At 36.6% G+C, this 24864-nt stretch overlaps 3 protein-coding genes across 7 annotated transcripts; all 3 read right to left on the bottom strand.

The window, feature by feature from the left end:
* Positions 1-302: 302 nt before the first annotated feature.
* Positions 303-6042, bottom strand: LOC132031072 (UDP-arabinose 4-epimerase 1-like). Of its 3 annotated transcripts, none has more exons than XM_059420924.1 (10): positions 5811-6042; positions 4856-4983; positions 3992-4105; positions 3648-3755; positions 3326-3417; positions 2774-2903; positions 2444-2538; positions 1655-1784; positions 873-1017; positions 303-740 (listed from the first exon to the last, which is right to left on the bottom strand). In XM_059420924.1, exons 2-10 carry the CDS (start codon positions 4979-4981, stop codon positions 523-525), a joined length of 1158 nt encoding a protein of 385 aa, XP_059276907.1. In that variant the 5' UTR covers positions 4982-4983; positions 5811-6042; the 3' UTR covers positions 303-522. The 3 variants fall into 3 exon arrangements, with proteins under 3 accessions (XP_059276907.1, XP_059276906.1, XP_059276908.1); XM_059420923.1 differs by having other exon boundaries at positions 307-740; positions 2762-2903; positions 5811-5930; XM_059420925.1 differs by lacking the exons at positions 3326-3417; positions 3648-3755; positions 3992-4105; positions 4856-4983; positions 5811-6042 and adding an exon at positions 3157-3296 and having other exon boundaries at positions 308-740; positions 2762-2913.
* LOC132031071 (pentatricopeptide repeat-containing protein At1g71420) lies at positions 5811-10819 on the bottom strand. 2 transcript variants are annotated; one of them, XM_059420921.1, is made up of 2 exons: positions 8163-10819; positions 5811-5930 (listed from the first exon to the last, which is right to left on the bottom strand). In XM_059420921.1, exon 1 carries the CDS (start codon positions 10744-10746, stop codon positions 8416-8418), a length of 2331 nt encoding a protein of 776 aa, XP_059276904.1. In that variant the 5' UTR covers positions 10747-10819; the 3' UTR covers positions 5811-5930; positions 8163-8415. The 2 variants fall into 2 exon arrangements, with proteins under 2 accessions (XP_059276904.1, XP_059276905.1); XM_059420922.1 differs by lacking the exon at positions 5811-5930 and having other exon boundaries at positions 7854-9044; positions 9153-10819.
* A 2993-nt stretch (positions 10820-13812) lies between these two features.
* On the bottom strand, positions 13813-21398 carry LOC132031070 (protein PAT1 homolog 2-like). 2 transcript variants are annotated; one of them, XM_059420919.1, is made up of 5 exons: positions 21056-21398; positions 20062-20228; positions 18593-18637; positions 17568-17643; positions 13813-16955 (listed from the first exon to the last, which is right to left on the bottom strand). In XM_059420919.1, exons 1-5 carry the CDS (start codon positions 21114-21116, stop codon positions 14908-14910), a joined length of 2397 nt encoding a protein of 798 aa, XP_059276902.1. In that variant the 5' UTR covers positions 21117-21398; the 3' UTR covers positions 13813-14907. The 2 variants fall into 2 exon arrangements, with proteins under 2 accessions (XP_059276902.1, XP_059276901.1); XM_059420918.1 differs by having other exon boundaries at positions 13813-16967; positions 21056-21397.
* Positions 21399-24864: the final 3466 nt, after the last annotated feature.

The raw sequence follows: 24864 nt of genomic DNA, 5'->3' as shown, positions 1-24864 counted from the left end.
TTGTTGGAACCACGAACTTTTTAATTTGGTTCATGTGTTTACACTTTGAAATACTATTTTTTTTTTTCCTCGCATGCATCAAGTGAATTGTTGGCCACATTCATTTGGGAAGTAAAATGCAATACATTTGATGAAAATCAAGTGAATTGTTGAATGGCTAATGATACACAACCACAAGAATATGTAAAACAAGGACTTGCCAAAATTTTCTGCAGTAATACATCTAGCAAACTACCAAGCTATAATATGATTGTTGTCTAACATCCAATACCAAAGCAGCTCCTAGAGACACGTGCACTGAGCCAGGTTATTGCAAGGGGGTTCAAAACTACACTGTATTTATGAGGTCAAAATTACATTTTTTTGTATATATAGTATTGAATCCTCTTGGATTCTTTGTATGTTTTACATTTTATATTTTGAATCCCCTTAGTGAAAATTTTGGCCCCGCCACTTAGGCTAGAGGTATAAATGTTAAACAAACAAAATGAATTCATGAATTCAATCTTAAACTTATCAACTCTAGTTGTAACCATTTCTGTGTGCCTTCTGCCATCTCCATGCTATTGCTAAGCTCTCTTCAAGCGTGTATCTCGCTATCCAATTCAATTCGCGCCTAATTTTAGAAGGATCACTATAAACTTCAGCATAATCTCCTGGACGTCGACTGAGGTATTCAATCTTTATGTCAACTCCGGTAGCCCTTTTACAAGCTTCGACGAATTGTTTCACTGAACTACCTGTAGTAACAATAAGCATCATAACAAAAATTTTAACACTCGGGGACAAAATTTTAGTATGTTAACTTTCGCGTATCCATAAATGTCGAGTGATTTTTTAACTTAGAAACAGAGAAAGCGGAGGAAGCAAACCTTTTCCTGTCCCGACGTTGTAAATACCAACTTTGCTAGGTCTTGCTTGCTCTAACGCTTTTACATGAGCGTCGATTAGGTCGGTCACATCGATGTAGTCTCGTATACAAGTTCCATCAGGTGTGTTGTAATCTACTCCTCTTATCTGCAGTTAATTCACCATATAGAAGAAATGAATCCATTGGTACATATATTAAGGACATAACAAGTTGGTAGCTTCAAAGCTATGTTGCTCGGACTTTCTAAAAATGTTGTCTCGCCCGTGTAGGATCCTTCAAAGATAACCTACTTTTGGAGGATCTGACATGTACCCGTCGACATTTTTGATGAGTCCGAGCAACATAGCTTCAAAGACGACCACTATACGGAAAATGTGGTACTTTCGGTGCACTCCTAGAAGCATTTTACTTATGTGCACTTGAAAGTGTTGGATCCTCCAAAAATGCAGTACTTTTGGAGGATCAGATATGCACCCGTCGACATTTTTGATGTGTCTGAGTAACATAACTTCAAAACTGACCCCTATGCGGAACATGTGGAACTTTTGATGCACTCCTAGAAGGATTTTTTCTTAAACAACACATTCGAAAGTGTAAGGAACTTTTTTGCACTATAAGTGTATTTTAATCACTTGTAGCAGGTAACCTATCTTATATTCCGGGTTATTTACCCATAGTTATCTCAGGGGTGACTTGATAGTGAATTTTTTTTTGTTTCTACGATGCCAATGTAGTGTGTGGAAGTTAAACTCATTGTAGTAATGTACGCATATTACTACTAACCTTTAGCCCTGGAATTATTCCCCTGGCTACATCAAAACAAGCACCAGATATACGACCTTGTTCGCGCAATTCTGGTGGAGGAGCTTCTCCTAATCTTCCTTCAGGGTCGGAGCCAATTACATTGAAATACCTAAATTATTTGATCGGAGACTGTGAGGTACTTGTATTAAACAATGCATACATACAACCAATATGCAGTCAAAATCTATGTTGCTCGGACTCTTCAAAACCGTCGACAGGTGCATGTCCAATCCTCCAAAATAATGCATTTTTTCAGGTTCTGACATGATTGTGGTAGCATTTTTGAAGAGTCCAAGCAACGTAGGTCAAAATAACCTCAAAGCAACAAATCTAACAACTTTATCTAGCTTCAAGATATTGGAAATCAACGGCTTCTTTTTAAGAATACTGACACTCCTGGAAAAGAGTTTAAGCTCTGTGCACTGTAAGTGTATATAGTTTTTTTCAAACCGCCAGGCAAAATTACCCTACAACAATATATCAGTATTGACAAATAGAGTGAGAACCTGTTATAACCAACTAAATTGCAATGATAACGTGAAATTTCTTTATTGTTAGTGTATATAAGTTAAATCCCCTGGAAAAATATCGGAGATCATTATGAGGTATTGTAGGTGCTTATGCATCTACTCTAAGGGGGAAAATACTATACTATGATTTAGCAGTACAATTGGAACTAAAATATTCCTATTATTGATAGAGGTACTAACTCAAATGAAAAAATAAGTTGGAACTTTTCTACTAAAAGTATTGAAGTAAAGCACAAACCTTAATATCATGACAGCAATATCAGAAGTTTTTGAGAAGTCTAGTATGATATCTTCAGCCATTTTCTTCGCTTTGCCATACGGATTTATCGGTGCCTGTTTGTTCAAAGTTAAGTCAGTACTGCCCCCGAAAAACTATAATCGCCAACTACAATTACAATTACCAAACAATTTTTCCACAAATCAGCACCAACAAAAAATGGCAACAACCGGTTTAATTTATCATAAAGGAACACTTTGCTAATATACGTATGAGCTACTATATCTAATTCAATTTACTTTACATTGCTTAATAAGTTACTGGAATTCAGTCACTGACTTGTGGGGTTACTTCTGTAATAGGCATTTTCTTAGGCTCCCCATACGTGGCGCAGGTACTCGAATAGATTAATGTCTTTACACCATGTGTTGCCATTGCCTTAACTAGTAGCAATGTATTTGATGTAATATTGTGATAGTACCTGTAAAATACTCAAGAATATTACTACTAGTGAAGTTCGATGACACAAAAAAAAAAAAAAAAAAAAAAAAAAGGATTTTTCATAAATTTGATCTTTCTAAATATCCAAGATGCATGAGCTCGGAAACATGAAGTTCAAAAGAAGACTAGTTTCTGACTACTGCATTGGAAAATTAGTTCTTGAAATGAAATCTATGTTACTCGGACTCTTCAAAAATGCTGTCGTACCCATGTTAGATCCTTCAAAAATGCACTCCTCCAAAAATGCACTAACTTTGGAGGATCTGACAGGCACCTGTCAGCGGTTTTAAAGAGTCCGAGCAACATGGAATGAAATCATCATTTTCAATGTAAGTAGAAAATGCATCAAACTGAATGATTTGACAGTCTATACGAGTTCGAGCTTCAGAATTTGAGGAGTACCTAAGAGGCTCTTGTGTACTTTCTCCAACATATGCGACAGCTGCAAAATGCATCACAGCATCAAACGCATTTCGTTTAAATATCTTGTTAACCTGAGATATTGGTTAAGGAAATAGGCAGGGGGCGGAGCTACCATATTAGCAAAATCCATTAAATATGTATAAATAATTGCGAACCAGTAAATAAAAACGAGCTATGGGTTCGATGACAAGTTAAGAGCCCATAAACTTCAAATCTGACTCTGCCTCTGAATTTGACCAATAAAGAGATGCTATAGTGAGGTAAAATGTGATGAGAAGAATAAAAAAACTATTAGGGATACAGCTACTGCATCTCCTAAATCAGCATAAATAAACTGAAGTCGTCCTGGCTCAGGAAACAATTCCTGGAGAACTTTTACAGCGCCCACGTTTCCACGCGAAAGGTTGTCCTGTCATAAAAGTTCCGCCGATTGTGCACAATTTCAAAACAAGTTCCAAACTTTGATTCGTGAAGGGGACACTGAAAAGATTAAGGAGTTGATTTCTCAGATGGTCCCTCAACTAATAGTTAATATCTCAGAAAATCACTTTCTTTGTTGAAGGAAATTGGAATCAAGAAGAAAGGTGACTTTCTGAGTAGTTGAGTGACCATATGAGAAATCAACTCAACGATTAAGTAACGTACCAATATAGTTACACGGTATGAATCCTTCAGGAGTCGAAGGGTAGCATGAGAACCTATGAAGCCAGCACCTCCGGTAACTAAGACATGAGTTACACCAGGTTCATGTTGAGCAAACTGAAAATTTTATATGAAAAATGTCTATTAGATTCGTCGGTTATCAAAACAAAACCAAAAATCTAAAGTAAAACATATGCATAAAGAAAAAGATTGGATCTTTTGAGCTAGCCCTGCTTCAGCAAAATAAGATGGAACTAAAAATATTACTAGTTCACACAGCTAATATACTCTAATGATGTTCGACAAACAAGAATTTATTGTTTCGAGATAATGTCACCTAGTATATGACACCAGCGGCGGAATTACGGGGCGCAAGGGAGTTCATCTGAGTCGCCTTTGCGGAAAATTATACAACACGTACAAGGTGAAAATTACTTTTTATGTATATATAGTAGATGTTGAATCCTTTGGTTTCTTCATGTGTTAACTTTTTTATATTTTGAATCTCCTTCGTGAAAATCCTAGTTTCGGCACTGTATGACACCATGAGACAAATGCTCATATGATAATTCTCACAAATGAATAATCATTTTGTTAGAGAATATACTTTTTCCATATCGGAAACATTTAAATAACCAATGTGAAACAAGTATATTCTCTAACACGTCTCACTTGGTACTATCAATGTACCGAGTTATGATACTATCCTACCTATATTTAGATTTATTAAATATAATCATTAAGTAAAGTAAAAATGTGTTCTTTCTAACAACTTAATTGTCTAGATGAGATGGTCAGACACTTCAACAAGATTTAAACTGTATAGAAATGCAATGCATAAAATCACAAGTTCGAGTAGAATCTAACCTTCATGAAACTACTAAAGCCAGGTGATGTTCTGAATATAAGGAAGCAAATTGCAGTAATGCCAGCAGCCAAGAGCAGTTTCCTAGTAATGTTGCTCTTTCTCTTGGACACCACCACAAAATCCATGCCTGAAAGTTAAAACGTGTAGCCGCATTAATAATTTCTCAAGTATTTTCCACTTTGAACTTAATGATTTTTAGCTGAGAAATTGGAGTGATTCAGTTAATATCCATTTGATTCATACACAAACAAAATTTAGGAAAGTAGTGATTTATGGATATGTAGATGTGTCATTATGCGGCTTTTGAACATGTGCTACAAGTACTTTAAAATTCAAAAACTATTGCATTTACAGATAAACTATTTTTTCAAAGAATCCAAAGGCTATTAAAGCTCAATGGATATATATTTGTGGAAAATAAAACTAAGGGAAAAGGCTCCGACTCCTAAACTCAAAACAAGCCGGATACGCCCATTTTGAGCTCATTTAGGCGGATGTTCTCACTGATCTTGACTTTATCAATTGTCAGCTTCTATCTAATTTCCATACGGAGTCTGTCCTACGTTATACTTTGGTGTTTCATACCCTTGTCCTTAGAAAATCTTCTCGTATTTGCTCTTGACCCTATCCAACCTGAAGCATAATGGAGGATAATTTTAAACCTTAGTCAAAAGTAGAGGGGTAACTTTTGGACCTTTTACCACCTAGTCCACGCTGGAGCTCATTAAAGTCAAGGGCAAATACGAGACAATTTGCTACTATTAATGTTATGAATAATACCAAGCTATAGCGAAAGGTAAAATTAAGAAATTTCCGTAGAGGGGTAAATCTATGGAAATTTGAACCTTTCTCCCTAAATTGACCAATAAAGAAGGCTGACAAGATTGACTCTAAATAAACCAAAAGAGATAAAAAGGAGAGAACTCATTTCATTAGTTCATCGAAAATACTTACCTTTTTACTAGAAGAAAACTCCTATTTCTCAAAACAATTGCTTTCCTATTGCAACTTCCATACACATGCTAAATGGGGACTAGTTGGAAATCAAGTATCATTATGCAGAACTTCTCTCCCCTGCACCATGAGAAAAAAACAAATATTTGATATTGATTAGAAGTCTCCAAATAATAAATTTCATAATTCATTTGTTTCATTTTATGTGGTACTCTTACTAATTTTTTTTTTTTAATTTTTTTTTTCTCTTTTCAGAAAAGCCAAGAAAGTTTACTCGTTCAGAAAAAGGGCCTTCTTAGTTTGCGCGTCTTGAACAAGACCATTAAGAAGGCTACAGTATTATGGAAAATCTTGGTTCATGGTAGGCTTAGAAGAGAAACAAAATTATATCACTCTCTCTGCAGGTACCATGTACGAAGATGCCAAATATGACTTCCCTATATGTGATTCATAGAAATTTACAATATTTTGTAGGGCCAGGTACATATTTGCCGTATTTTGCATCTTGGAGGACATCGCTTTGTTAAGTAACAATACTTTCCAGTTGCTTCATCTTTCATCTATGGCAGCATTCCCACAAAAGGAGCACGCAACATTTAGTTTCAGTACACATTCCTGAATGGAGATCAAGACGCCTCACATCCTCCTGTGATATGAAACTCCGACAATAGCTTGGAGGGATTAAGAAAATGATAGATCAATATCCAGCGCCTTGCATGCTGGAAATCTACAGGCATGAACCGAAGCTTTCATAACTTTGCGTACATGAAAATAAACCTTCACTTCAGTTTCTCCATCCTGTTTTTGACCTATGAAACACAAACTTTCCTATTTTAACGCTCAAATTTAAAAGGAAAGGTCATTTGTCCTGTCTAAGGAATACAAAAGGAAACGATCAAGGAAGGAACACCACAAATTCTTGGGCATCACAACTAGTTGGTCAACTTGAGAGTCGAAACAGTAGGAGAGTTCTTCCTTGAAGAGATGAAATACCACTCCTGACCCATGGGGGACTCATGAGGTCCATATACTCACCCGGAATTCCAGATCCTCCAAATCAATATCGGGTATCAGCCAATAGGCTATCATGTCATCATCACTCCAACCATGTACCATATCCAATCCGGCCTCTACAGACCATTCCTTGTGTCTCATCAATCATATGCCAATAATATCAAGAATGTCTAACAACAACAACATACCCAGTGAAATCCCAAAAGCGGGGTGCGGGGGAGTAAAGTGTACGCGATCTTTACCCCTATCTCGGAAGATAGGGAGGCTATTTCCGAAAGACTCTCGGCTCAAGAGAAAACACAACGAGAAAGGTTAGATAAGCACAAGCAGTTCAAAGCAAAATGCAAATGAAACTAAAGAAAGCGAATAAGTCGAAAAAAAAAAGCAGTAGCTACCACGGATAAATAAGATAATCGAAGTACAAGTTAAACAACATATAGTACAGTGAAACAAAGGACAATAGACTATAGATCGAAACAGCGACTACCTACTAGCCTTCTACCCTAATCTGAGTCCTCCAAAACCTCCTATCTAAGGTCATGTCCTCGTTAAGTTCGAACTCCGCGCCATGTCCTCGTCTCAAAGACCTCTCCCCAATACTTTTCGACCTACCCCCTCCTCAAACCATCCATAGCTAACCTCTCACACCTCCTCGCACCGGGGCATCCGTGCCTCTCCTCCTCACATGCCCAAACCATCTCGCTCGCTTCCTCATCTTGTCCTCCACCTATGTTACCCAACCTTATCCCGATATCTTCATTCCTAATCCTATCTCGCCTGGGTGTTCCCACACATTCATCGCAACATTCTCATTTCCGCAACTTTCATCTTTTGGACGTGAGCTCTTCGATCGCCCAACACTCGCCCGTACAACAAGGTCGGTCACAACCACTTTGTAGAGAACTCCGCCTTTAAGTTTTTGGTGGCACCTTCTTATCACACAAAGACTCAAGCAAGCCTCTATTTCATCCACCCTACGCCAATACGATGTGAGACATCATCGTCAATATCCCCATTTTCTTGTATAATAGACCTATGAAATGGCTAAACATATGGTCTTATTCGGATCAATCTCTTTACATGAAAACACATGTCAGTAGATCTGGAACAGGTCACTGGAAGTTCATATTATGAAGAGGAACAGTGCTGTAGGTCCTATACAAAGACCATAAACTGTCTTAAGTAGATTCTGGATGTTCCTTTTCCAAGTGCAGGATACGCAGATTATATTTCATCCTGCAGTGAAGTCTCTGACAATCCTTTTTTTCCCTGATAAGGAGAAGTCTCTGAAAATCATATGAAAATAAACAAATGCAAGTCGCAGTGCATCACAGTTACATGGTAGCTGAACCACATCTATCACATTTTCTGATGTCAATCCATCCTCTTCAAAAATCTTCTACTATCTTTCTTCATAACTGCACTGTGATAGAAAGAATACACAGATACACTCACCCTTGATGCTCCTAATCCAGCCTCTTTCAATTTATGTGCATACAATCTTTGACAGACTGATTCATTTAGACAGATGCATGAGAAAACCAAAGAAGGTACCTGGACATGAAGGAGGTAGAAATTAGTTGGCTTGAGTCTACCAGTAATCATTGCAAGAGCAGGCCCCATTCTTAAAATGATGGAAACGGTTTGAATCTCTCACAACAATTTCCCTCTCTATTAGCTTTGATGATAACTTCATAAAGTTGTGGCAGTCCAAACAAATACGGATGTTCTTTATAATCTTAATGGCAGAGCAGCTGGAAGGAGATCTACTAGCATCTAGCAAAGCATATATCAGTGCAAGCTTCTCACTGTGATAATATAATTGCTCTTCTTTCTGTTCTTCTTCAATGTCATGTAAAGATGAAGTTGTCTCGGGAATGTAACCAATATGTTTGAGTTCTTTCACAAAGTCCTCCAGCTTAGTATATATAGCTTTCCTGTCTGGATGTTGCAGGCCTCCAGAAGCAAACTCATGCACCAAACCCCCAACTTCTGTCCAGCTCAATCCGGGCTGCTTTGTAACACCGAGCCTTCTCATTTGCTTCCTAAGATGACCTGCTTCATTGAAGCTATGGGCTGAGCAGTACACATTTGACATGAGTACATATCCTAATGAATTTCCTGGATCTAAATCCTTCAACCTAGATGCGGCTATGTGGGCCAGCCCAGATTCACGATGTTTGCGGCATGCTCCAAGAAATGCACTCCACACCACATAATCTGGTTGCATCGGCATTTCTTTTATTATTTTCTCAGCCTGAAAAATATGACCTGCTCGGCCAACAATATCAATTATACATGCATAATGATCAAGTTGAGGAACAATACCGTGTTTTTCAAACATAGAATCGAAAATTTGAATCCCTTCTTCCACCATTCCAGCATGGCTGCAAGCTGAGAGCAGAGCAACAAAAGTGGTCGCATCAGATTTCACATCCATTTTACCAAAAAGACCCAATGCTTCATTTGCTTTGCCATGCAATGCATAAGCCTTCAACATCGAATTCCATGACACTATATCTCTGTATCTCATCTCCTCGAAAACCTGATTGGCCTGAGATATTGAGCCACACCTTGCATATGCATGAATTAATGCATTTCCAAGCACTACAACATCCACATAACCAGATTTAATCACTTCACAGTGCACCATCAAGGCATTTCTATCTGTCACGAGTCCTGCACAAGCTTTCAGTGCAATAGAAAAAGCATAACTATCTAGACTTAACCCCTCTCGGTGCAACTGACCAAAAAGGAGAATAGCTTTCTCAGGATCTCTTTCTGAAAACGCCACAATTATTTCAGTCCACAACACGAGATCTTGACATCCATTTGTTTCCAGAAATAATTTATAACAATCACTAACCTCTCCTCGAAGAATTGAATAAGCTTTCACCAAAGCAGTAACAATCCCAACATCTAGTATAAGCCCGGTTTTCACAGTAACACAATGCAACTGGAAGCAACTTTGAAGACCCCAGGAAAAATCAATTTCATCCATTCCTAAGAAAGAAGAAAGTACACTAACAAGAGTGGCACGATCAAACCCCAAACCATCACGATGCATTACGGAGAAAAACCTCATCGCCTTATCACCTTGTCCACACATTTGAAACAATGCTATTACCGTATTCCACGAAACAAGATTATGGAATTCCATATCATTGAAAACCTTCCAAGCCTCACTATGGTTAACACCCATTGAGCTATTTCTCGAGTACATTGCAATCAAAGCATTACCCACATAAACACACGTATCAAAACCTGTTTTAATCGCAAGTGCATGCACTTGCTTACCACGCGATCCATCACACACAGAAAGAACACTAGCATAAGCAAAATCATTAGGCCTACAATGAGCTAACATGTTGGAAAACAAGCGAAAACATTGATCAATCTTTCCATATTGAGCGTAGCCCGAAATAAGAGAAGTCCAAGAAACAACATTTCTTTCCAGCATTTCATCAAACACATGGTGAGCACATTTAAGATCACCACATTTCGCGTACATGTTAACAAGATGATTAATCATATAAAGTTCTCGAGCTGCCTGCCTACCTCTCAAGGTAGGGGTAAGGTCTGCGTACACATAACTATCCCCAGACATCACTTTCTGAAATTTCACTGGGTATGTTGTTGTTGCTGTAATTACGTCATGTGAAAGCATGTGGTTGTGGAGATTTTTGCCAATATCGAGGCGATTGAGGCGGGCACACGCGTGGAATAGCGTGGCGTATGTTTGTGAAGAAAGAGGTGTTGGAATAGCGAAGAAAGAAGAGAGGAGTTGTTCTAAGTGATGGTGTGTGGGATGCACGCGCAGCCTTTGGAGGGAAAAATTGAATTCGAATGTGGCGGGATGATTAACGGTTGTGAATAGTCGAAGGAAGAAATTGATGGTTGGGATTTGTTTATGGTGTAACATTATTCCTTTATGTTGATGGGAAAATGTGGTCTTCTAGTGTAGGTTTTTAAAATGTGAAACTTATACTGTCACTAATTAGATATACTAAAAGAGATTTCTCTTTGACCAGGAGGTGTATCTAGCTAGTTTAGGGTTCAATTGAACTCCTAATTTTCGATCGTGTAGCATAAATTTATATAAAAGATTATTAAAAGAGTGATAAATACTCACTTTGTTTCAATTTATGTGATACGCTTTTCTTTTTCGTCTGTCCCAAAAAAAAAAAAATGATGTGCATTTCTTTATTTAGAAATAATTTAACTTAAAACTTACTTTTTTATCCTTAATAAAATGATTTACTGCCACATAAATATCTATGACTTGTTTTAAACCACAAGTTTCAAAAGTTTTCCTTTCTTTCTTAAACTTTGTGTCTAGTTAAACTATATCACATAAATTAGGATTGAAGGAGTGATAAATATGAACCTATAACTTTAAAAATATAGTAATGAGTTCAATGCTAAGATCTTAAGATTGAACTTATAATAGAATTTAAATCTTAGACTTACCTCTGTTGACTATCATGTTTTTCAAGTATTTGTTATATACTTTAAATTAATCAATTTCTGTGACTTGTTTTATCTTATAATATGTAGTTTCAAATATGTAAAACTTTATTTCACAGAACTTAAAAAGTCTGTCCAAATTCACACAAAATATTAAATAATCTGGCCCTTGTACCTTACCTGCCAAGTAAGATGGAATGGATGGAGTAGTACTAACAACAAAAACAATTAAAAAAATCACTAAAAGAAAGTGGAATATTGGTATATATAGTACGTAACAAACTCTTAACTAGTTTGAGATAGAGAATTAGTCGACTCAGGGCAGATGTATCATTTACAATACTGATTCAGTAGAATCTAGTAATTTTGGTTCAAACTCAATAATATTTGTCTTAAAAATATCATTTAAGATAAATAAACTATAACTTAAGAATCCAGTAACTCTAAAAGGCTAGAGTCTAAACTCATAAACTTTAAATCTTGAATCTACCTCTTTAAAAGGAAAGAAAAAAGAATATTAAATCTATAGCCCCAGATGAGCACCAGAACAGATTATGGCCCTTGTATGTACAAATGCCATGCAAAAAAGAAAAGTTGACAATCAACCAAAACAAAATCATGAAATAAAGCCAAATGATCCAATAATCTTAATAGAGAATAAAGAAGCTTGTTTACCTTGGTAGATGATGAAAGGTACAAACTGAAATGCAAAGAAAGAGGAAGAAATGATAAACAAGAGAAGTGATTCAATAAATGTATAAAATATAAATTAGAGACAGCAAGAAAAGAAAAAGGAAGAGGAGTAAAAAGAAGTTAATTAAGAGAGGAAGATTCAGAAATAAGAGTACATGGTGCAAAAGTAGATCTAAGCCTCAAAACAAGGGGATATTAATTATTTTAGAACATAAACTGAAATAATGAAGTCCTGGTCTTCTGGGAATTGAAGAGGGAAATGTCATAATAAAAGTCTTATTTATTGTTTTATTATTACAGTTAACATAAAATGAGGAAGGTTTTTTTGTTGGTCTCTTGGTCTCTTGTTTGTTGAACTTATTGGGACATTTCTACGTTTAAGATTTATCTTATATCCATTGGTAATATAATGTAGATGAATATTGCTTAACACATCGTAGAAGGTTACTTGTCTATTTGTCTTATTTTTCAAGTTACTAATGCTACTGACCATAACTATTACCTTTAATTATCTTTAAATTGATATAATAGAGTAAAACCACATTCAAACTGTCAATTTATAGAATATTACTTTTTTTTTTATTATTGTCTATTTTTATTTTCTTGTCTTTTATTATTTCAAGTATAATGCAACTGAAAAATATCATAGGCAAAATAACTCATGAAATTCCTCTTTATAACTATTCTAAAATAGTTCCTTTAGATGTATCTTTAAAATGTTCATAAATAATTTGTTGTCTCTACTTACTGGTGTTGTTAGAGTATCCCCCTTGTTTCTCTTTGAAACCACATTCAAACTGTCAATTTATAGAATATTAAACCATTTTTTTTTAATTATTGTTTAATTGTTTATTTTCTTGTCTTTTATTATTTTAACTTTGAAATCTATGTATCGTCGTATGCAACTGGAAAATATCATAGGCAAAAATAACTCATTGAAATTCCTCTTTAATAAATTTCGTATCTCCTTGTTATTCTAAAATAGTTCACTTTGTGTTTTGTGTTTCTTTCAGATGTTCTACTTAACATGGGATGTTTGAAAGCTGAATTTGTATCTCAACATTTGGGGTCTTTTCCAAACTTTGGTTCATAAATATACTTTGTTGTCTCTACTTACTGGTGTTGTTAAGTGTCAAGTGCCTCCTCCTTTTTATCCCCCTTGTTTCTCTTTGAACTATCACCTCCTTTTGCGTTGATCCGAACTCACGCTCTTCGGTTGAGCATCGGTTGAATTTAATCTAACTTCTAAAACGGAAGTGAGCACAATCGAGAGGACCCAGCTTTCGCGCATTCCTCTTTCGAGGAGCAGAACACCAGAGATGCACATCATGTTACCAGGTTGGAAATGTGATGAACTTACCAACAAATCATTTTGAACGATTCTTTGTAGTCATAGATATGCGGTTAACCCGTCTCTGATATTAAAATGTTCAGATATCATAATGGCATGATGAACTTCTGGTGCTAAGAGGACCTAAATTATATAAGATTGGAATCAGACGAGTTCAAATTGAGCGAATTGAACAGTGAGTATTCATACAGTCAGACCACTAACATGAATTGAACAGTGAGTACTCAGAGAGTCGACCACAACTGCCTGGAATTGAAACCTAATTGGTGCATTCATGAAGCCCATTGTATCACATAAACTATTCTTGGGAAAAATCCGGGGTTCAAAATTCATGGAATTAAGTAAAAGCTAGAAGATAGAATTAAGTATTGGCTAAGGACAATAGCTTGGTTCAAAAAGATTCAGAATAGAACTCCTCAAGCCAAGATAAAATTGCAAACTAATTTAGAGAAAGTATCACACTTAAGATGGCAAAAGTTTTAGTCAAAGTACTCTTCAGCCATCATACATTGTTGCTAATCTATATAGTTCTGATATACAAAGAAAAAGGCCCTGTCTTTCACACGCTGTGTACCATCGAATAGATATGAAGTACAAAGAAGCAAAACTACAGAAACTATGCTCTAACATACATAAGTTATCAACTCTAATTGGCTGGGAAAAAATTCAGCACTTGCATCAAACGAAACGTGCCCTATCGCAGCCTTGCCACTGAACTAGCACTAGCACTGATATTGACATTCAGTCGCATACAGTGACAAAGTGACTATAACACAGAATCAACAGCCCGTCTCGTACTGCGACAAACTGAAGACATAGGGCACCTGCCAACACTGGTAAAAACTATAATGTCGTTGGCATACCTGAACCACTAACAGGGGACGGCATATTTCAAACAACTTTGTAAACAATATGGGGAAATGTTATTCAGTAAAACAATAGTCAATGCATAAGAGCATGTAATATTAATATTACAGTTTTCATCCATGTAAGTTTCAAGTCTAGCAAATGTATCCTACCAAACCTGCAGAGTTGAACCATTATGTCCTATGAGCCAGCAACGTCACTTCGGGTGAACACCTTCTTCCCCGAAAAAGAAAGGGGAGATAGCCAAGTCGAAGTGCTCCCTAAACTCTCCATAAATGGCCTGTACATCCTATCTTTTCCAGCTTTAATCCAAGTTTACAGAAAGAGCATTAAAAAATAAGCTCTTTGGACGAGAAACACTAGGAGTGACCAATAACCCTGTCACTTTCTGACATTATACACAGTTACGTAAGATGAGACTTGTCACAAAAGAGAAAGGAAAAAGGGAAAGAACCAAACTTTTACTTCAAAAAAGATGAAGAAAAGTTGAAAAGAGGTACGAACAAAAACATGGAAAAAGAAGGTAGGAAAGGAAAAAGATGGAAACACACATCATATTTAAAAAGAAAAAAAAAAAAGAGGACAAGTTGGAAGAGGAAGAGGAGATTTAGGCATTAAAACGACGCCCAACATACCCTTGCTTCTAGCCTTCGACATTGGTGATCATGATAATTATTTGCAATTATGACCATCTTACCGTTTCCACTAACAGCTTACAGATTCAGGATTTATCTGTCCACTGCTTTCACCATGAGCGTTGTATCCAGTTACAGGCATGGACCTCTGAGCAAAATTCATCAACAGCTTCCTTTGGTGCTCATTTGTGTGCGGGAGACTAGCACGTAAAAGTTCGACTGGCATTTCTCTGCTTACAGCTCTTGCAGCTTCTGAACCAATCATTTCTGTGTTTGACTTTGATTGCATTATGGAGTCATATTTACTCAGACAATACTTGGTGAGTAAACCAAAAAAGGCATCAAAAGATGCCTGCCAAAGGGCAGGATTAGGCATGCTGAAGCTGGTAACAGCCTGAGGATCTGTTAAGAGACAAGTTGCCCTTTCAAGTACAGATTTAAGAATAACAGAGGCTCCATCTCCAGCAGGGCTTCCAAGAGGACGAAGAGGTGGCTGCTCTGAGGAACAAACAACGGCAGCTAAACAAGCACTAAGCAAATTAAGGTCCATGCCACTTGTACATGCAGAGACTGTTTTTGCAAGACTAGTGATCGTCTCACCGGCTTCTGGATCAGGTGGAAGGCCACCAAATAAAAACCTTAAATGGCGAAAAATTGCCATGCAAACTATTCTTGCAAGCTCGCCACCAGGTACAAGAAGCTGAAGATACCTTGAAATGAGTTTCCGGCCTTTTGGAAGAGACACCAACCATAAGAACACAATGTCATCTTTAGGGGTCAGCCCAACTGGACCGCCACTTTTTGCAAGCGGGTCAACAAGCTGAAGTGAGGCAGCCATGCCTTCCAACAGAACCTGTCTCTTCCGCCTCAGCTGGACACCACCATCTTGCGGCTGACTAAACTGAAGTAGCCTATCAATGTCATCAACCTCAAGGAGAAGATAGAAACCATCCTCTATTGTAATTCTAGCAGCAAGCATTGGTTCCTGCTCCAAAGGTTTCTCAGACATCTTCTGATCACCACTGCCATTACATACAAATCCTGGTGGATCATATTCAAGAAGAGGACGAGGCCTGCGGATGGACGAAAATGAAATCTGCCCCTTAGCATCAACATGGAGGTGAGGCTGTAAGTCTGTACTATTATTACGTGATCGTGAAGGTTGCTCCTTGTTTGGACAAAAACGATGTTTTGACCTACACTCAGCTGCTTTCTTTGCAAGGCGAGCTTGGTGATAATAGTCGTCCGCATATGGATCATTGCCATGTGATGCAGGATGCTGCATTTTCAGGATGCTCTCTATTTCATCACCAGTCATGTACTTAGATCTGAACTTGGGAACATTATTCTCACTTTTTTGGCTACCGACTTCAGAGCCTAGTTTAGAGAAGCGCACATTCTGTCTACCTTTATGTGATGACTTGGATTTTGAATCTCTAAAATCAGCATGCTTACCCAGATGGGCAGGTGAAGGAAAGGAATTAAACTGGGAAGGCAGTGCAGAAAAATGAGCTAAAGATGGTTGAACTGAATGATGCAATCTTTGCTGCTGCAGCTGCCGGTGGGACATTAACAGAGGGGACAATAAACCATTCTGTGGAAACTGATGTGGAGATATACTATTTAAGAGTCTAGAATAATCCCCATGACTGAGACTCGCATGACTAGTCCAGTGGTTTTGCAGCCGGGTATCGAGAGAAAGACCAGGAGGTGACCACTGTGGTATGTTTCCACCGTACTGGGGCCGATGAGACAAACCTGCTAAATGGATATTAGGATTTGATAAAGTGGATAGATTGGATGTTGAATAGGGAGACTGAGATGGCATGCTTTGATGATGTGACAGGCTGTATGGTAAGGCTTGTTGAGATCTGCCAGTCGGAGGAGGGAGAGAAGTGAAAGATGACTTTGGCACTAAAATGGGTTCGCTTGAAAAGCGCTGAAGTTGTTGTTGTTGCTCCGGATATGAGGATGTTCTATACAACGGTTTTGACTCTGACAGATGTGAAGGAGAGAGATGAGTCTGTGAAGACCATCTTTTGCTCTCCTGGTAACATTCAGTGTCAGACAAATGCTGATCAAAACAATCAGGAAAATCAGTTTCCCTTGCCCATTCAGCTGCCGATGAACCTGCAAACAACTTCTGTTAATCAAAGAGCTACATGGAAACTCATCATAAGAATGACAATCATTAACCATAGATCTATTCTGGCATACGATACAAAGGCAAATCCAATTTCCTCTAGATAGAGTCTCATAGATTTCCTGTAATAAAGACGAAAGATGGTAGGGAGATGATTTCAGCACAAGTCAATAACTTTTTGTATTCTCCCACTTAATGCACAACACAACCAATTGATAAAAACAAAGCTGAGACATAACCACATGTCACACACATATGAAGAGAAAAGGAGTACAAATGGGTAGAAGTCCTAAACTTGGATCCTATGACATTTCGTTATACACAAGTTGCTGATGTAAAATAACAAACAAGACCAAAAAAAAAAAAAAAAGAGAAACTTCATGGTATTTCAGTGGCCCAATATGCAGGGACTCATATAGAGCAGTTAAGGAAATATGATTTTCGTTACAAAGAAGCATCAGATATAATTAACAAGAAAAATCATAGTGAATACTGAATATCATTCAGCCATTAGTCCAAGAGATTCTTTTAACATAAAATAGTAATATCAGAAACTGACACAAAGATGAATCCAGACGTGCACTTACTTTCCCTTGAGAAAGATCCGGATCCGCGATCTCCAATAATTCCCGGATGCCTAGGTCCTGCGACATTTCTGTTCAACTAGACAAAAGAAAAAGAATCATGTAAGCTTCAAAAAGAATATATTAGGGCACACCTATAACATACTCGACTTTGCAATGTGCAGAAACGATCGGAAGGTAAATCCAAGACGTACGCCATGCAAAACCAGAATCTTCGAATTTTAACATATTAATGATCAAATCAAGTACTTTTGAAATAGACTTTCACTTTAGTAGTTGCAAGTTTATTAATGCTTGAAAATCATTGTTTCTCTTCCCCTCCACCTGAAGTTCAAATTTTTGAAACCATCAATCATCAGCCCCTCCAAAGACAGGATACTAACCAGATTGATTGTGCAGAATATTTTCTTATTTCTTTAGAGAAGATGCTACAATAAAATTCACAAGCCACAGTTCCAACACCCTTACTAGTTAGTAGTAAGTAGTTTGGATTGCAAACAAGTTATACTGGGATATAATGTGAGGATTATATATGGTGATTGAATAATGCTTTTTTCTGATAGATGTTTGGTTCATTGGATTAAATGTGGGATGTAATAAAAACATGTGTTTACTTTACAATAGATACACTAGGATAAACATTTGTTTTCAATTTTAACATTGGCCTTCTTAAACGACCAGAGAAGAGTTTTGAAGAAGGGGGTCTTTGCTGTTTGGTAGTCTTATTCCAGGATTAGCTAGATTGTTCTTCCACAGTGAATGTGGCATAAAAATAATACCAAAATTTGTAGTATAAGACAATCCCGGGAATACTTATACCAGAATAGAAAATCTCAACCATAGGATAAAGTAATCCCACATGTTATCCTTATCCCTGATACCAAACGACCCCTTAAAGATCAAAAAATTACATAAAAGCTAACCTGATTTCGTTTGGAATCAAGAAGAGATAAAAGTTAAAATAGCATAACCAGGTATTATAAATTTATAATGAACACCACCAATTAAAAAGGTACACCGAATCGGACCTTTGAGAATATAGTTGCCAGATCATCTACGTCAGAAGCTGATCCCTGAAAATAAGGCAGTATATTAGTATAGGCAAGCAAAAGAGGTATAACTACAAAAAGAAGTATAATAGATCAGCAGTTTATCGGAGTAACAAAAGAACATAGCATACTCACACCACCAAGAGCACAAATTCACAAGAGATGGCACCAAAAATTGTCAGGGATCAGACATAAGCTAAAAGCATTAAATGAGAGTGATATGAAACTCCTAAGCCAGAAGAGAAGCAAGTGGGTCAAAAGAAAACAATAAGAACTCCAAATATAAAACTATTAATTGGCATTGAGACAGCAGACTCTCCAGCTATAATAAGATAAACATATTGATAAAATCCCCAAACCAACTAAAAAGAAAAGGGAAACTTGCACTCTTTTCCCTCAAGTTTGAGCTAAACACCAATCTCAAAACTTGTACCTAAATTTAGTTCTTCATGGGTACTGAAACCTAATCAGAGTGAAGCTAAAAACCCCATGCCTTCTGCCCCATTTTGCTGTTTTCACCAGCACGACCCCCCCCCCCCCCCCCCCAACACCAAAACCACAACACACAAATTAACCTCTTAGATCAATGGTGAAAGGAATGACTATAGTGGGCTCGTGATGGTAGAGTATGTGGGGAGGGCTTTAGGACCCTCAGGTGAGAAAGCAAGAAAAGAAGAGGGTAGAGGACAACCGAATGATAAAATTTCCATTTTGTTTTGCTAACAGTAGTGTTGGGACCAGCTTGCACACACCTCGACTAATTCCACGGGGTACCTGCTACCTCTCACCAAAGACAGGTACCAGGTAACTCTCTCTGCCAAAGCTTGGACCAATGCGAAGAAATCACCTACTCTTTTTGTCTCCGTTGTGCTGGGATTAGAACTTGAGACCTCATTCTCAACCCACTTCATTGACTACTAGGCCACATCCTTGGGTGCCCATTTTTCTTTTTATTGATTCACCAGTAGGAAACTAAAGAAGCTCATCTCACATAAAATTGGAAGTAAAATGCATTGACCACAAAAGTGAACAAGAAACAAGGATTGGAAAATGAAGTAGCAAAACCTAGGACGAATTTATTCATAATTCCTCCTGGTGCAATATATGTTGCCAATTCCATAGGCTACATATGGTTTCTACCAAAAGAAAAAGAGGACAATATCAATGTTTCAGTACCACAGATGGTTTCACGACCTAACGACAGGTTCTCATAACATGAGCACCCCCTAATTAATAAGACTAAAGAAGAAAATGAGTTCAGCATTAGTATTTTCCTTAATAGAATGTGTAGATGCCATGTTCATTTCCTTTTTTTCTCTTTATATAAAGATAGAGAACGAGTGTCCAAGAGTAGCTACATGATCACACTTATGATTAAAAACCAAACCATCATTCGGCAGGCATTTCATTTCATTTCAAATCCAAAGTAGAGTCACAAAAGAATGTACCTCATCTTTTTCAAACAAATGGTACTCATGTGTATCGTCATCACCAAGTCCACCATCCACCACGGGAACAAAACTGTTTCCTTCTTCCTCTAGACCCCCCAATTCAACTTCCTCTCCAGTTTCTCGTCCAAAAAATGCATACTGTGATGCATCGAAGAGTGCACCATCTGCATAACCAAACGAAAAAAAAAGTCAACATTTATAAACCGTGTCCACATCCAAAAAGAAGCGCAATTTTTTTCTTTTACCATGCTAATTACAAAAATAATACAGGGAAATCCAGATAGAATCAAACAGTAAATTAAAATGAAATTCAAGCAGCGCATCAAGCCATAAAAGATAAACAACATGACAACAATAGCAACTACGCCTTTATATCAAATTAATCGGTGTCGCTATCTAAATCTTTTATATGCATTCTGCTCGTCCCCTCAAATTTCAACCAAAAAATGCACTATCATATAACCGAATGAAAAAGTTAAAACTTATACATCGTTAGCACATCAAAAAAGAAGCACTATTTTCCCATTAATTCCATACTACATAAGTAAAACAGAGAAACCTAGATTGAATCAAACAGTAAATTTATTGAAACAACTACGCCTTAATCTCAAATTAATCGAATCATCTATACGCATTCAGCTCATTCCACCAAATTTCAACCAAAAAAAAAAAAAAACACAAATTTAAAAAAAAAAAAAAAAAAAAATTTAACGAGTCGGGTACCTTAATAGTCGAATCCCACATAGAATTTTGGGTGTCTTGTGAAAGATCTATTCGTATATGTAACTCAAATAACTTAATTTTTATGTTTTTTTGGTTTTACACTATGAATTGAAATCAACAAAGTAACAAAAGCAACAATTAACTAGACAATTATAATGAATAAAGGCCTAGAGTTGTAGTTATTATTACCTAGGTACTAAATCAATGGATAATACCTAAATTAGCCAAATTTAAAAAAAAAAAATTAAAAGAATTGCAGTGAGCTGACCTGAGATAGAGCTGGAGGAATTGGACAAATCCATGGAACTTTTACCATCAGATCTATCCATAATTAATTTACAAAATCATACACAAAAAATTGGAAAAAAAAATATCAAACCTAACCATATGTGAGAAAAAATCGAATAAAAAAACCCCTTTTTACGCTATGAAAATGAGGTTTTTAGAGTTTTTCAAAGAGAAAGAGAGATAGCGTGAATATATGAATATAAGGTGTTTGATAAAATGCGTGTTTGACGATTTGAGGAAGTGATAGGATTTGTAGTATAAGATAGAAGAGAAGAAGAAAGAGACGGGAGACTTCGTTTTGGTTCACGGAAGAAGAGATAGATGACAAATTAGGTCTAACTATTTTGGTTATTATGGCTAAGACAAAATGTGGACTTGAACCGAATTAAGTAGGTCGTTTGGCAATGAAAATAAATAGTACCAAATTAAAGATGGAGTTGTGTTTGGTTATAATTTTTGCAAAGAATATTTCGTTGTTTGGACGTAATGAAAGTAATTACATAAAGTAAAAAAAAATTGAAAAATTCTCGTGGTCAAACGGGCCCTTAAACTCGAGTCCGTCAAACTTAAGTAAGCTTTTGGCCATAGATTCCAAATATTTTTTACTTTACTTGATTTATGAGGTTAGTTGATGATGGAGTTGTATTTGGTTATATTTTTTAGCGAAGAATATTTGAAATAATTTTCGTGCTTAAATACAACTTCAAATTGTAAAGTGAGCTGAAAAATAGGTTATAACTGTTTTCCAAATTTGAAATACAACTTCAAGTTTGATTTGGATTTGGAATTTTCATGGCCAAACGACTTTTAAGGTTTTTTTTTTTTTTTTCTAATTTCACCCAATTTTGTAAAATTCAGGGGCAAATCTAGATCATTTCATGAAGTTTAAGTACAAATTTAAGCCTTTTCACCGGTTACAAAAAGCTATGTGTTGGAAAGTTTTCGTCGTTGGTGAATAAGAGCATATTTGGACCAAAATTTGTAATGATAGGGCATAATTGTCCCAACTATTAAGAATGGCATATATGAACGTTTCCCGTTTATTTAACACTTGTACTTGACGGAATGAGTTTGACATTTTTAATTTTTAGCCTCTTTTTTTTTTTTTTTTTTGTTGAAAAGATGTCTTTTCGATTATTACTCAAATCAAAAGCGAGTACATCAGAATTAAAAAGATGGTGGGACAGATTCTCATTCCATGAAACTAGATATAGAAACAGCTGCCCTAGCTAAGCGTGAGCAGCTTGATTCACTAATTTTCTAACTAGAGAGATATATACTAATTGAAACATTTCATTAATGTCTTATAATCATAAACAAGAGATTCAAAATAAGAATTATTTCAAATGTTTCCTTCGAGAGCTTGATGAACTAGCTGATTATCTGTCTCAATCACCACACGACTATTAGCAAACCTCCTTTCAATTGGCTGAGAGCTTCCCGAACATTTATAATCTCTACAACTAACGAGCTAGGTACTTTATTTAAAAACCTTACTTGCCCTCCAATGAAATCTCCTCTAGCAGTGCGTATCAACATTCCCACTCCCTCTAAACCATTGTGAATATCAAAGCTAGCATATGTTTTACGTTTAATTTCATTATTCTCAGTCGGTTTTTGCTATTTGTTAACCTAATTTCAGTGGATGAAACACCCTATGATGATAACGCCTTCGCCATTCGGAATTCATTACAAAAGTGTTGTGCCTTCAAATCGGCGCTAGCTGTTTATTATTCCAAAGTAAGGTGTTTCGTGTATTTCATAATTCTTAAACCACAAAAATAGCCTCCTCAACTTTACCTTTGTCAAAGTTTTGAAGTAGGTCCTCAATCCATTCAGCAAGGGTGGATTTTTCTTGTAGCCAGCTGAACCCAGTTTGTTGCTAACATTTTTTAGGAGTAGAGCATTCCACCAAACAATAAATAATAGTTTCCTCAGGTGAAGACATTGTAGACAGACAACTATGTGAGTTACTTTCTTTTTCACTAATCGGTCGATCACAAGTTGGCAATAATCCTCTCAAAGACCGCCAAGGAAAGTTATGTATTTTAGGAGGTAATAAGAGACTCCAAATAAATTTTCAAAAATTGCGATGTGCACTAGTGCTATGTTAATTGTCATACAGACTCGACAACCACTCTTCATAGAATACATTCTCTTACTATCACAATGCCACATCCAAATATCTTCTTGTGGCATAACACTCAATAGAATCTGTCTACTCATATATACCCTGACACGGTAAAAAATTCTTTCAAAATGTCAAGATCCCATTCTCGTTTCTTAGGCTTGAGCAAGTCGGAAACCATTGGATCATTAATACCGGACCTATTTTCAGTAGGAATAACAAGAGAACTAGTAATAGCCAATAGGTATCCATGAATCAGTGTATACATGTGTAGCACGTCCATCTCCAATTCGGCGTAAGCACCCTTGTTGTAACACATTTTTGCCTTCACTGAGCGTCAAACAAAACTTGAATTCGTACCAACATTAGCCTTAGAAATTATATCTCGGGGATGTAACTAACGTGGCCAAAATGCATGTCAATCACACTTGTTGTGTTAAAATGAAAATTACGGAGGTCGGATGAGTGCTTTTGAGATCCTTGACAAGTACATGTGACAAATTAGGTATTACATCTATAGGTAATTGATTTTTTTTAGCTCTTCTCGCCCCAATTAATGTAACACTATTATTATTATTATTATTATTATTATTATTATTATTATTATTATTATTATTAAAAGAGTCGTGAAAAGAAATTTTACAATAATTTTCACAAAGTAGTTTTAAATATTTTAAATTATTAAATATGTTAATAGTGCTTTTCAGTGTTTTTTGTTCAAATTTGGTCCAATTTTAAGTACCTCCCTTGCATTTTAACAATCACCATAATAATTTCGTATTTTTCTAATCGTGTGTCACATTTTATCCTAACATAATATAACAAGAAAGATAAAACATTAGAGAATCTTAAGAGTAAGTATACCAACATTTTCTTTAAGGATATTGTAACACCCCGTATCTTAAAATAAAGGTTAGACTCGTAGCGTTAGAGTTTCAAAGGAAATTTGAAGGTTTGAACGTTTTGCGAAAGTAGGCGGGCCTAATTTGGGAAACCATAACACCTTGATTCATTGGGAATTTGGAAAAAGTTCCTCACTGAAAGTTGTAGTACATAGAAATACCTTTCCAGTCATAAGGATCAGGCCAATCGGAGTCCGGATCAAAGAGATATCGTCTCAAAATGGCTAATAGAGGGGTGCTCAGATTCGATAGAATCGGCTAAGTTTTCGATACGTCTGCATTCCATCCCAATTTCGTGAAAATCCGTTGGGAATTTGAAAAAACTTAAAACATAAAGGTTGTAGCCCTTTGAAATATCTTTGCAACGGTATATTATGGAGCCAAAACGGAGTTTTGTGCTAGGAGTTATGCCCATTCCACCAAACGTTGTTAGAATGGCCTAGGGCACCGCAAAAGACAAAATTTGCAAAAAATGTAATGTTCCTTAGGGCCTGTAGTATAGCCCTGGTGCCTCGCCTTGGGCGACGCCCAGGGCGATGCACCAGGCCAAATTATGCCTGAAACGCCCTTTTCGAATTTTATATGTACCCAACTCCGAAAAACTTTTCCCACTTCTTTCTAAACTATCTTTTTGGAGAGAAAACACTCTATGGCTTCCACAAAGCATACAAGGTGAGTTCCTACTCAAACCCCATTAATTATTACATCGATCTAACAAAGATTAACGCTAGAATCCCAATCTATTCCATAGATTATCGA

Source organism: Lycium ferocissimum, chromosome 9, assembly GCF_029784015.1.
Source record: "Lycium ferocissimum isolate CSIRO_LF1 chromosome 9, AGI_CSIRO_Lferr_CH_V1, whole genome shotgun sequence".
Lineage (NCBI taxonomy): Eukaryota > Viridiplantae > Streptophyta > Magnoliopsida > Solanales > Solanaceae > Lycium > Lycium ferocissimum.
This window is presented reverse-complemented; position numbering and strand designations above follow the sequence as displayed.

What these genes read in the sequence shown, in the direction of transcription:
- LOC132031072 (XM_059420923.1), bottom strand. Translation starts at nt 4,981, where the DNA reads ATGGATTTTGTGGTGGTGTCCAAGAGAAAGAGCAACATTACTAGGAAA. An exon ending in ATTTAGGAGATGCAGTAGCT is followed by an intron (nt 3,418 to 3,647) that starts GTATCCCTAATA and finishes CCAATATCTCAG; the next exon opens with GTTAACAAGATATTTAAACG. An exon ending in ATTGCTGTCATGATATTAAG is followed by an intron (nt 1,785 to 2,443) that starts GTTTGTGCTTTA and finishes CAAATAATTTAG; the next exon opens with GTATTTCAATGTAATTGGCT.
- LOC132031070 (XM_059420918.1), bottom strand. Translation starts at nt 21,116, where the DNA reads ATGGATAGATCTGATGGTAAAAGTTCCATGGATTTGTCCAATTCCTCC. An exon ending in TGGCAACTATATTCTCAAAG is followed by an intron (nt 17,644 to 18,592) that starts GTCCGATTCGGT and finishes TCTTTTGTCTAG; the next exon opens with TTGAACAGAAATGTCGCAGG. An exon ending in CGGATCTTTCTCAAGGGAAA is followed by an intron (nt 16,968 to 17,567) that starts GTAAGTGCACGT and finishes AGTTGTTTGCAG; the next exon opens with GTTCATCGGCAGCTGAATGG.
- LOC132031071 (XM_059420921.1), bottom strand. Translation starts at nt 10,746, where the DNA reads ATGTTACACCATAAACAAATCCCAACCATCAATTTCTTCCTTCGACTA.